Consider the following 12412-nt stretch of genomic DNA (forward strand, 5'->3'; position numbering starts at 1 on the left):
TGTTTTATTTAATGGAATATTCTGAAAAAAAAATTTGGGGGGGGGGGGGGTAACAATCATCTTAGTCTTTAAGAGGCACTGAGGTGACATAGTAGAATGCAAGTAAAGTATTCAGGATATCAACGTTTCCATCAACTATCCCTGGTTTCAGCATCAGAAACACGATAGATAGATAGATAGATAGATAGATAGATAGATAGATAGATAGATAGATAGATCTGTATATTGGTATGTAGCCCACAGGATGTTTAGCTATGTGGCATTTTCATCCCAGAGCATTCTGGGAGACCAGGCATTATTTCTACTGACTTTCCGAACACACAGTAAAACATTTAGTGATGCACCTGCCAGTAAAGTTGTTGCCACCTGTGACAAATTATGTAATTCAGGGATGAGTAAAGCTTTTACACAGTGTGGCAAACTGACATTTATAAAGTAATAGTTAAATATTAACCTCCCTGGCCAGTGTTCTCTGCAGACTTTTAGCCGGGTGCTGTACCCGGCTAATTTTTGGTGAGCACCCGGCTGTTATCAGCTCACCTCCTCCTATGCTGTAAGCAGGGTTGCGCACAGAAGCACCTGCCCTGCATTCTCTCATCTCACTAGGCTACTTTTTTATGCCACCCGGCTAAATTTTCATGCCACCCGGCTGGAAGAAATTTCTGGGGGAGAACACTGCTGGCGTTCAGTTTCTGCTGGATTTCTGTGTAAAAAGTGATCCAATTGATTTTTATAATTCTTTTTTTCCTGTAACTTACCAACATGTGTCAAGGCAGGGGGTCTAGTATACATTTTGACTATAATAAAAGCCTGAAACAATCAAAAATTAATTTTATTTCAAAAATAACTGATCATTTACACTTTCCAAGCTGCAGCTGCTCAACCTGCACTAATGCGAATGTAAAAGTGGCCATACATCAGGCGATGATGGGCAGAGTCGACCAAGAGAAGTCTCTCTCTGATGAAATCTGATCAGTGAGAGATTTGTCAGCTGCCCATACACCTCAGCCTGCTGTGTCCGCTGCCCCCCTAGTGTATAAAGGACAGCTAATGTATAAATGTCTGTGCATTTATACATTAGCTGTCCTGTGTCGCCCATTGTGCAGTGCTCATCCATCTTCGGAATACCCCCACAGGTTAAAGAGAATCTGTACTCTAATATTCTTACAATAAAAAGCATACCATTCTATTCATTATTTTCTCCTGTGCCCCTCTGTGCTGTTTCTGCCACTCTCTGCTGCAATCCTGGCTTGTAATTAACAGTTTTAGGCAGTGTTTACAAACAAACTAACCAGCTTCTAATAGGCTCAGCTAAGCATAGTGTATGAGTCATTCAGAGTATGCAGGGGGCCTGCAGAGGGTGTGTATCGCTTCTACCAATCACAAGCAGCCCTGCACATTCCACACAATCAAGCTTTAGCCCGACAAACAGGACAGAGGAAAGATACATTGATTTATTACAGAGACAGTGCAGTTTAGGAAGACTGCAGTAAGCCAGAGCAGATTAGAACAGGCATAGGAACGTATAGGATAGAAGAACTAAGGCTGAAAAAATTGTTACAGAGTCTCTTTAATGTATTGAATGCAAAAAAAAAAAAAAAGTTTGCCACCAGATGTTGATGACGGTGCGTGACCCCTGCGTCATCAACGATCGCTGGGGAACATGTCACTAATGGAGGTAAATGACAAGGGATCAGCATACCAATGGTGAGTATAAGTGCCCTCAGTAAAAGGTAGCCAAGTATAGGTGCCCCCAGTATAGGTTGGCCAGCTTTAGGTGACTCAGTATAGTTAGCTATAAGTGCTCCAGTATAGGTTAGCTAGCTATAAGATGCCCAGTATAAGTGTACCCCTCACCGATTCCACACCCCCCCCCCCTCCAGCAATAGAGTGGCTGATTCTCCCCCCCCCCCCCCCATCCTTCTGCAGTACAGCAGGTGGCTGATTTCCCCCCCTAATCCATCCATCCCTCCCTCTGCAGCATGGTTCCATCCCTCCATCCAATCATCCCTCCCTCTTCCCCGGCAGTATAGTGGGTGGCCAATCAACCCCCCCCCCCCATATCAATCCATCGCTCCCTCCCTTACCTTCTGCAGCTTAGCGGGCAGCCGACTCCCCCCACCCCCATTACAATCATCCCTCCCACTACCTCTGCAGGATAGTGGGTGGCCGATCACCCCCCATCCCTCCCTCTACAGCATAGCGGGTAGCAGATTCCTCCCTACCTCCCAATCCACCCCCTCTGCTCTACAGCATAGTGAGTGACAATTTCTCCCAATTTCTCGACCAAGAGACAAATTTATCTCTAAACGAATCTGATTAGAGATAAATTTGTCTGTAGTCAAATCTGCCCATACACTACAGGGCGATTCCTGTCCAATTTCAGCATGAAATCAGGGAATCGGCTGAGGTGCCACGCCCGCCCTGCCCCCAAAATGTATAAATGTATGTAGTGTAGTGCATTTATACATTACCTGTCCTGTATCAGCTTCCCCACGGTGTCCATCCAGCTCACCGGGTAACAGCCGCATACACACTAGCGGCGCATAGTGTCTGATGACAGACACTATGCGCTGCCGGCGCGTATGCGGAACCCGGCGAGATGGATGGAAACCGCGTGAAGGCCGCCACCGCGCGGCGGGGGTTTTGTCGTCTTGTCGCAATTCGGCCGCCGTACCGCCACACACCCGACCAACCAACTTTGGCCTGAAATTTTCCAGCATGCACGATCGACCGTGCGGCCAATTTCTCCAAAAATTGGTCGCTTTGTCGGTCAGGCATGCACTTGGCAGCACCAATTTTCATCCAATACGATTATAATAATTGAATTGGATGGTCGACTAGTGTATGGCCCCCATAAGAGACATTTGTCTAAGTAAAATGCATTGTTTTTCTATTCAACAGTATTATTTTATCACATTGGCCCTTATCCAGGAAGAAAGGGGGGGGGGGGAATTAAAGAAACTACTGGACTGCTATAACAACTAGATTCTACAGGAGATACCCAATTACCATCTGATCTGTCTTTACTGCCTTGAGGTCTGGTTTCCATTAGACAAAACTGTTGCAGTAACTATTCTATTGCCAGCACAGAAAGAAGAGTGCCATCTTGTGTCTATTTTCATGTTAGCTTTCGTTTTAAAGCTTATAGGCTTTGTAAATCTGTCACCCCAGAATTAAGATTTCCCCACTATGAATATGTGCATAAAGAAATTAAAAATACTGAGTAAAATTAATGATTTTGTACAATATGGATTTATAAACTTGGTCAAGGTTTCCCCACAGTTAAATCTTACCTCATCCAGACTTCCAGTCATAAAACGTATCAGTGGTGCAAGCTTCTTTATTGCTGGCAAGGGGATTCCCTGCAAGAGGTTTATTTTTCCCCAATCTGTGTACTGCGCTCCCAGAGAGCTCTGGGGCAGAAGGCTGTGTGACAATCCCAGGCTAAATATGAGAGTGGGGCTGCACATGAATATATGGATATAGGAAGCATTTCTGATGTTGAAACCAGCATAATTAATGAAAAAATGGGTATGCTGAATAATCTTATGTTCTGCTATGAGTTGTTACAGTTGCTCTTTAAGAGAGACACTTACCTACCTGGAAACTAAAACAAACTGGGGCGGAGATGTATAGTCCTTTCAGCTAACACAACCCAATCATCAGTATACCAAAAAGAAACCATTATGTACATCAATTAGAATTATATGGGAAAACATAAGGAGGCTTTCATTTGCTTTGGATAAAGAGATGCCTGTCATAAGAGAAGCAGTTACACAGACTCATGAAGGTAAGGAAGGTACAATCAAATGAAAGCATTGATTGTTTGCAAATTTACTGATGAAGACGGTATTTTAGACAGTGGTGCTAGAAAGTATAATGTAAAGCATCTTACCTGTATGCCATACATACTGTACCCACACATATGTACTGGCTGCAAAAAATAGCCATTGCACTGGTATAAATAGCAGACATATTATATCTGACGTGAATGCTACACACACAAAAAATACTGAGAAGGCCTGAAACAGAGAAAAAAAAATAGAAAAACCTGTTAGATACAGCCACAATATATATAAAAATATACAACTGTGTTCATAAAAGTTTACTTACCTTGGCAGAATTTATAAAACAAGTTCCACAACATATATAAAATGTATACAGGAGTTTGTTTTACAAAAAACTGCCAATGGTATGTAAAAAAGATCCACAACACATAATATATACAATTGTGTTCATAAGTTTACATTCCTTGGCAGACTTTGTAAAACAAAGTGTACCAGCTACACAAAGGTTGCCTCCCTTTAGCATAATACAGAGAGGCATAAGTAGCTCTTAATATTTATCTGATCAGGATAGATTGGGGCCCAGAGGAGGATTTCAACGTTACTGCACAGATCCTACACCAGATCAGGTAAATATTAAATGCTCCCTGCACCATTCTGCATTATGCCAAAGGGAAGCAAGGGAATATGCAGTGCCACAGGGCTTAATCGCCCCCAGCAGCCCCCCCAAAAAACAAATTTGGCAGTGTAAAGATTGTATTTTATAAGGACTCTGTCACGGCAGCTAAATTACTAATTTGTGCAGTGCCAGACAAACTCCTGGTGCCCAAATAAGGCACAGTGCTGCGCTGAAATCTGCTGGTTCTCTCAGTTCAAGCCTTTAAGGAAACAATACTGAGGTGGTCCCTGTTCAAAAGTTTGCATACCTTTATTCTTATTACAGTGTACTTGCAAATTATCCATGCTAGTCTTGTGATAGTTGTGGGTAAGGCACTTCATTTTCTTAAAAAAAAAAAAGTGAACTGAGCATAATTTTTAACTCCCAGGGCGGCTCTATAGCAAATTAAAAATGCATTCTAAAAATGTGGTTTATAAAAAAAAAAAAAAAAAAAAAAATTCATTTTACCTCATCTTTTTACATTTAGGGCCCGTTTCCACTATCGCGAATTCACATGGGCAATACAAGTGGATGGGACTGTTTCCACTTGTCATGATTTCTGAGCGTTTTTCTATGCAGAACAAAAAAAAAAAAAATCTGCACGGCAGAGCCTTTAGAATTAGCATACCACTATGCGATTCGCGTACAATGCATTTAATAGGAAATTTGCATGCGGTTTTGGTATGCAAATTTTCATAGGAATTCGCATACGATTTCGCATAGAAAATGGAAAAGCACACAGGCACTGCCATGGTTAAATTCGCATACATAGTCATCCATGCGAAATTGTATGAAAATTCGCATACAACCGCATGCGAAATTTGCATCCGCATGCAAATTTTTCCCGCAGCGATTCCCACTGCACAAGTGGAAATGGGCCCTTAAGGGTTAAAAAAATCCTATCACCTCTTCTGTCCCTGCAGGACTTGGGGACAGAGGAGCAACAGATGATGGAAGACATAAGACATCACCTAATTAAACGTAAGGTGCCCATACACTGAGCCAATTAGTGGCCGATCGATTTCAAAACAATCGCAAATTGATTGACCAAATCGATTTGCGGCAGATTTCGATTGATTTCAAATCGATCGGACGATGGAAAATCTAGGTCGATCTGTTGAGAATGCGCATCATTTTGCATTGGACCTAATGGAAATCTGATGGCAAAAAAGATCAATTTTTAATAGATTTCATACTGAAATTTATTGGCAATCTGTTCCTAGTAAAAAATGCTCCTTAACACGTCAGATAGATCAGATTTCTGATCTCTCTGCTGCTTTAATTGACCACAACAAAACCCTGAGTCTTCCCCCACTGTACTTCAGAAAACAATCACACGTGAAGAATTTTACACCAAGCCTGGATAATGGCAGTGGAAAGGGGTAGCAAAGGGGTGTGTCTCAAACATGACAGCCCTTTCAGCCATCTGAAGCCAGAAGCTGCTTAGATCCCTTTAAGGCCTCTTGCACACTGCACGCAATTCCGATTCAGATTCCGCTTTTTAATCAGTTTTTACATCCGATTCAGATTCAGATTTGCAGTTTGCTCCCTGCACACCGCAAATCGGAATCTGAATCGGATGTAAAAACAGATTAAAAAGCGGAATCTGAATCGGAATTGCTTGCAGTGTGCAAGAGGCCTAATGCTGGGAATATACAGTTCGTTTCTGGCGCTCGATTCTCGTCTCGATCGTTTTTGCCGCTTGATTCTCTTATCTTCCGCCTGTTTTTCTTATCTTTTTCCATTCATTTCTATCAGAAATCGAGCGGCGAAAGGGAGATCGGACATGTTTGAAATTATTTATCGAACCATCTAATCACCTCAAAAATGAACAGTGTATTCCCAGCATAAGACTGTAAAGCTGCCCATTCTTTACGACAAAAAAAGCCATCAATGTCCTGTACATTATTGGGCTGTCTTGCATGGACTGCTCACTTAGAGGTAAACTTGAGATGTAATAAAAGAAGAAATTTATACATACCTAGGGCTTCCTCCAGCCCCCTTCAGGCTGATCGGTCACTTTTCATCCTCCTCCGCAGCCCGGATCCTCCACTATGGGTTCCAGTAATTTGGAAAGTTGGGGCGTATTGTGCATGTGGGCAGACCCTTTGCTGGGAGCACGCTGCCGCTCTGCGCCAAGTGGCCAAATTACCAGGACCTAGCAGAAGAATCAGGTGGAGGAGGAGAATGGCAAGTGACCGATCAGTCCAAGGGGCTGGAGGAAGCCCCAAATATGTATTACATCTTAGGTACACTTTAAGATCGCCCCAAAGTGACCAGTGACTACAATAAAAACCCCTATTATCCAGAACTCAGTTAAACAGAATTATCCAGCAACCAGAAAGAAAACAATCCTGGCCTTTCAAAATGCATAAATCTACTTTTACACTTCTGTATACAGTAATAAACTTGCATTACATTAAGCTAAGTCTGTCCTAGTCTGTCCTTGCATATTTTCAGTGGGGCCTTTGGCATAGGCACAGTAATGGCAGCTTGACCATGCAGCTCCTTTCTCCAAGTGCTTCCTTATTGTGCATCTTGCAATATCACCACCACTTTTATGTAGAAAAGCTTGTAGGTCAGGTCAAGTTATTTGTGGCTTTTTCTGTGCATTCTAAACAATTCTGGCAGTTCTGACTGAAATTTGTCTTGATCTACCTGGCCATGGCTTTGTGTCAGCAGAACCCGTCAATTTCCAATTCTTTACAACAGTTTGCACGCTATCTCTTTTTCTAGTTTTAGTACGTTGAACAACCTTCTCTTCCAGGTACTTTGGCAGTTATTTGGCTTTCCCCGTGGCTAAAATGTGCAAGTCGAAAATCACACTGACTTTTTAAATACAAACTACTGCAATTACAAGCGAACAAGTCACATGTTTAGATAATGAAAATTTGTGCATAATGGGACAAAACCTCAAGAGTATGAAAATTCTGCCAGAGTATATAAGCTTATGAGCACAACTACAGCTACGGACAGCTGAAACATACAATACTTACACATTAGCCAGTCAACCTAAAGGTGCGTACACGTTGGATTTTTCAAAACGACCGGTCGTTTGGACGTCAAATCGGGCGTGTGTACAAATGGTCGTTTAGCTGATAACACTGATTTTAACGTACCCGCTTGGCGGTCGGTCATATCCAGTCTTATCAACTGAACGACCGTTTGTACACATGCCCGATTTGACGTCCAAACGACCGGTCGTTTGGAAAGATCCAACGTGTGTACGCACCTTAAGGGCCCTTTTCCACTAGAGCGATTGTGATTGCTGAATCGCAAAATCGCAAATCGCTAGTGATTTTTAAATCACTAGGGTTGTTACTTTATCATAGAAAGCATGAGAAGTATTTTCCACTACAGTAATTCGATTTGGAAATCGCTAATCGCAAATCGCAATCGCTTGCTGGAGCGATTTTTACAATGATAATGCAATGCAAATGAAAATCGCAAATCGCAATCGCATAACAGAATTAATGAAAAATCGCAATCGCAATCACTGGCGTTTGTGATTTGTGATTGCGATTGCTAGTGGAAAAGGGCCCTAACAGCTGATCAGCTAAAAGCTGATTCAACATGGTTGAGGAAGTAAGCATAAGGACTAGTTCACACATTTTACAAACTGTACAAAGCCGGATAAACAGACAAAAAAAAATACAATGTTATGGCATAGAACTATTCACACATTTCAGTCCCATTTAAGTCTAGTCCTGCCATATTTTCCAGACCGTAAACAAAATGAACTGGACACCATATGCTAAGTGACACATTGGCAGTCAAAGGGAACTTTAAAGTAGCTAATTCACAAGAGCTTTTGAAGCGCTAGCGATTTGAAAAGCCTCTTGCTAATGAAATGCTATTGGCAATTTTTACAAAATCACATAAGTGAGAACGCAGACCTAGCATTACATTAGCAAGAGGCTTCAAAATCACAAACCCTTAGGGGAAAAAAAAAAACAACAACAAAAAACACACCTCTTGCAGTGTTAACCAGCCCATAGGAAGCATTACTAATCTGTTTCCACAAGTAGTAACAGTATTCCTTGCAACACACAGCATTACAAGAGAAAGATCAGCATTCTTCTGTCTTGTTAATTCTGTTCACGTCTTATAAAAACAGATAAAAAAAAAAAGATGGCAAAACGGATGAAAATGTACAGCATGGAGCAGGAATGTACTTTGTACTATTATTATTGATTTATAAAGCACCAACAAATTCCATGGTGCTGTACACATGTTCATCCAGTGTATGTGTGAACACAGCCTCAGGCAGAGGAGAGGTTACCGTCAGGCATTTGGGGAGAAGAGATTCAGGTTAGGTAGAGAGGTTAGTGTTCTGACGATAACTGACATGGCAAATCAACTGTTAGTTTGACAGGATAATAAGAGTACCAAATATACACATTGGCCTCAATTCACTAAGCTTATCTCCTGTCTTTAATAACTCTTCTAGAGTTGCTACCATGGTGATAAGGCATGCAGTATTCAGGAAACATTTTACCTCAGGCTAACCTAAAGTTAACTCTTCTGTCTCATTTAACTCTTTAATCCTTAAAATAACTCCAGAGTTAAAGACAGGCTGTTCATTAACTGCGTGTGAAAATAACTACAGAGGAGGTAAATTAACTACAGAAGAGGTAACGTAAGGAATGAAGAGATAAGATAACTCTTAGGCCTCGTTCACATCATTTAGCGCAGATGGCTGTGCGATTGGAACGCAACGCGTCCGATCGCACGCCATCTGCGCTCCTATGCGCTGCAGATCCCATTCATTACAATGAATGGGATCTGCGCTGCGATTCCCAAAAATGCGTGAGGCACGCGATAGCGCAATCGCGCTGCCACGCAGCGCATATGATGGGAACGGTAGAAGGGCTGTCTATGCCCTTCTACCGTTCTTGCGTGTCGCACACTATACGCGCTGCCAAAATGCGCACGGCAGCGCGTATAGTCTGAACGAGGCCTGACTGTGTGGAGGCAAGTTCTCTCTTGCCTTATCTCCAGCATGATCTTAGTGAATTGATGCCAAAGTTTTTTATGGTTTTACATAAACCGCATAAGGCTCCCTGCACACGATTCGATTTTTAATCGTTACTGCATGCTGCGTTTTTTCCTCTGATTTTCTGTTGATTGCAATCAGGGAAAATCGTAATTGCAAATCGGAATCGCAAAACGAATTTGCAGTGTGCAGGGAGCCTTACAGCTAACAATGTTACGAAAAAGGATTTCATACATAAAAGTAGTATAGTGATGGAGGTGACAATATAAGTATGAACACCATGGTGATAAGTTTACTAAAACTTAGAATTAGTATACTGTATTAAAAAAAAAATATATATAAAAAAAAAAAAAAAAATAAGAGAGACACAAAATGGTCAATATATTCTATGCAAGCTGAAATGATCAAGATAAAAAAGTTAGTCAAATGCCTAGTGCTGTATAATTAGTGTGTGGCTACCTCAAACAAGTTGCTTCAAAATGTGGTTCTGTAAATAGTTGTGTCTGCATACGGAGATAGGGAAGGGACAATCTAATATGCACTACGAGTATACATAGAATGACATCACTTCTTTATAGCCTGTAATTTATTATTGGAAGCTAATGTTCACAAATTAACTTACTGAATAGTACTAACAGTGTTAATAGCTACAAACCATTTAAAGGAGAGAGGACCCGTCCAAAGGCATTTGTTTCATTTAAAAACAGGAACAGAACTAGGTTCTTATACACATAGGGCTTGACACACAACAGTGACGCAGGTGTTTACTAGCAGCACACACGTGCCTTCTAGCAAATGGTATCATCTGAATTAGGAACAGAATAACTGATCAAGTGACCAAGAGATACATTGCAATAAATATGTTGCCACTTTATTTTGAATATCGCAATGTATAAAATCTCAATTACAGCAATGGTTTGAGCATCAACTAAACCAGGGGTGCCCATTGGGTAGATCGCAATCTACCGGTAGATCACAAAGGACTTCATGGTAGATTGACCACACTACATTTTCCATACTGTATATACACAATTATGCTCCTAAAATTGTACATTAGGTAGATCATTTTGACTTACTAACTTTAAAAAGTAGCTCACAAGCCAAAAAAAAAAAAAAAAAAAAAAAGTGTGGCCATGTCTTAAAGAATAACTTGAACACTTGCATGTGCTGCTAGTAGTAACTGCTCTGATAAGTCGAAGAGACACAGCTGTAGGCACAAGTAATACTTACCAAGCCTTGGTATCTGAATGAGTCGTATACACTTCTGATGAACAGCCAGAATGGCCACAAGTATTCAAATCTGAACTCCAGTACGAAGTCTGCCAGTAATACTAGAGCCCAAACGACTAGGAACTTCAGATACAGGAAGGTGCTGAATGGATTAAAAACAAAAACACAAGATTAATTGACAACACACTACAAAAGATACACAATGCTGGATTCTGTACCTATAGTACACAAGCATAGAGATGGGCAGTCTTTTAGATTATATTGAAAATTTAAAACTAACATATGACGTAGCTACAAATGAATATTACATACTAACCTCACAGTCAGTTCCTCTCAGAGGCTCACGATTTTCTTCTTAGTGACCCATTCCAGTTCTGACAATACTGTGTCAGAACTGAAATATACCAGTTGCTGTCAGTTATAAATCAGCAGCTGTCAGTTACAACTGAATGTGCAAGGTTATGTCCATGTTTCCCTATGGCTCAAGTGGAGATACTACAGTTTAACAGTGTGCTGACCAGGAAGCTGTTATGGAGTAATGGCCATTTTTGAAATGGAGGATGAAAAATTCCATTCATCACAGTGGACAAATGGGATTGCAGGAGAGGAGCAAGACATTGAGTAGTAGACTACACAGGAGGTAAGTATGACCTGTGTATGGGTATTTTGACTTTATTTTCAGTTCAGGTTTTCTTTAATGTCCATGCTAGGTTCTTGTATGGAATGTATTAAAGGCAAAGGATTTAAACAACTAACCCAGAACAGTACACTGGCTGCCGATTTGTTCCTGCTGTGCAACAAGAGCAAACAAACACATGCTGGGGGATACTTACCTCGGTAGTGGGAAGCCTCTGGTGGATCCTAATGCAATCCAGGGCTGCAACCCCCCAGCCCGGCCAACCCCCCCCGAACAGAAGCGAGGTAAAATATTTACCTACCGTAATCCTGCGCAGCCGCAAAGGACTTGCGCCTGCGCAGTAGAGCAGATACGATTAGGCTAGGCCATTTCTGCCTTAGCCCGAACAAAGAGCCGCTACCGCACCTGCAATGGGTCGTGGTAGGTAAATAATGCGCCGCTTGTCGTTTTGGGGGCAGGGGGGGGGGGGGGGGGAAGACAGTAATGTATTCCCCCCAAGCTACACAGAGGATGGGGAAGCCTCATTGGGACCCTGAGGCTTTCCCCTCCCCAAGGTAAGTATCCCCCAGAAGGTTTTTTTTTCCTTACCGAGTCTAAGGGCCCGTTTCCACTATCGCGAATCCGCATGCGTTGCCCGCATGCGGATTCGCACAGCCAGTACAAGTGGATGGGACTGTTTCCACTTGTGCGTTTTCCTGCACGTTTTTCTGTGCAGAAAAAAATCTGCAGGGTAGGGCCCTCAGAATTCGCCTGCGTGTGGAATGCAGGCGAATCGCACGCAATGTATTTAATAGGGAAATCGCATGCGTTTTCCCCATGCGTTTTTTGCCGCGATTTCGCATAGGTACCCATGTTAATTCACACAGGCAGTGACATGGTTAAAATCGCATCACCCTAACCTATGCGAAATCGTATGTGAAATCGCGGCAAAAGACGCATGCGGAATCGCACCCGCATGCGATTTGCCTGCGGTGATTCGCCGGTGATTCCGCAACGCTATAGTGGAAACGGGCCCTAAGCATTTAGAGAAGTAAACCTGTATTTCAGAGGAAAAAGAAAGCATATTTATATTAATCTCACTTTTGGCATCATTAAAATTAAAG

General features: G+C 42.0%; 1 protein-coding gene across 1 annotated transcript in view; it reads right to left on the minus strand.

Annotated features, from left to right (window-relative positions):
• The window catches only part of MACO1 (macoilin 1), a 65482-nt gene that overhangs the window by 38950 nt on the left and 14120 nt on the right, over positions 1-12412 (minus strand). The window contains exons 2-3 of the mRNA XM_068266110.1: positions 10673-10814; positions 3899-4025 (exon numbers count right to left, since the gene is read on the minus strand). Of these exons, the coding sequence (XP_068122211.1) occupies positions 3899-4025; positions 10673-10814 (269 nt within the window). The remainder of the gene's footprint in view (positions 1-3898; positions 4026-10672; positions 10815-12412) is intronic.

This window comes from Hyperolius riggenbachi, chromosome 2, assembly GCF_040937935.1.
Source record: "Hyperolius riggenbachi isolate aHypRig1 chromosome 2, aHypRig1.pri, whole genome shotgun sequence".
Classification (NCBI taxonomy): domain Eukaryota; kingdom Metazoa; phylum Chordata; class Amphibia; order Anura; family Hyperoliidae; genus Hyperolius; species Hyperolius riggenbachi.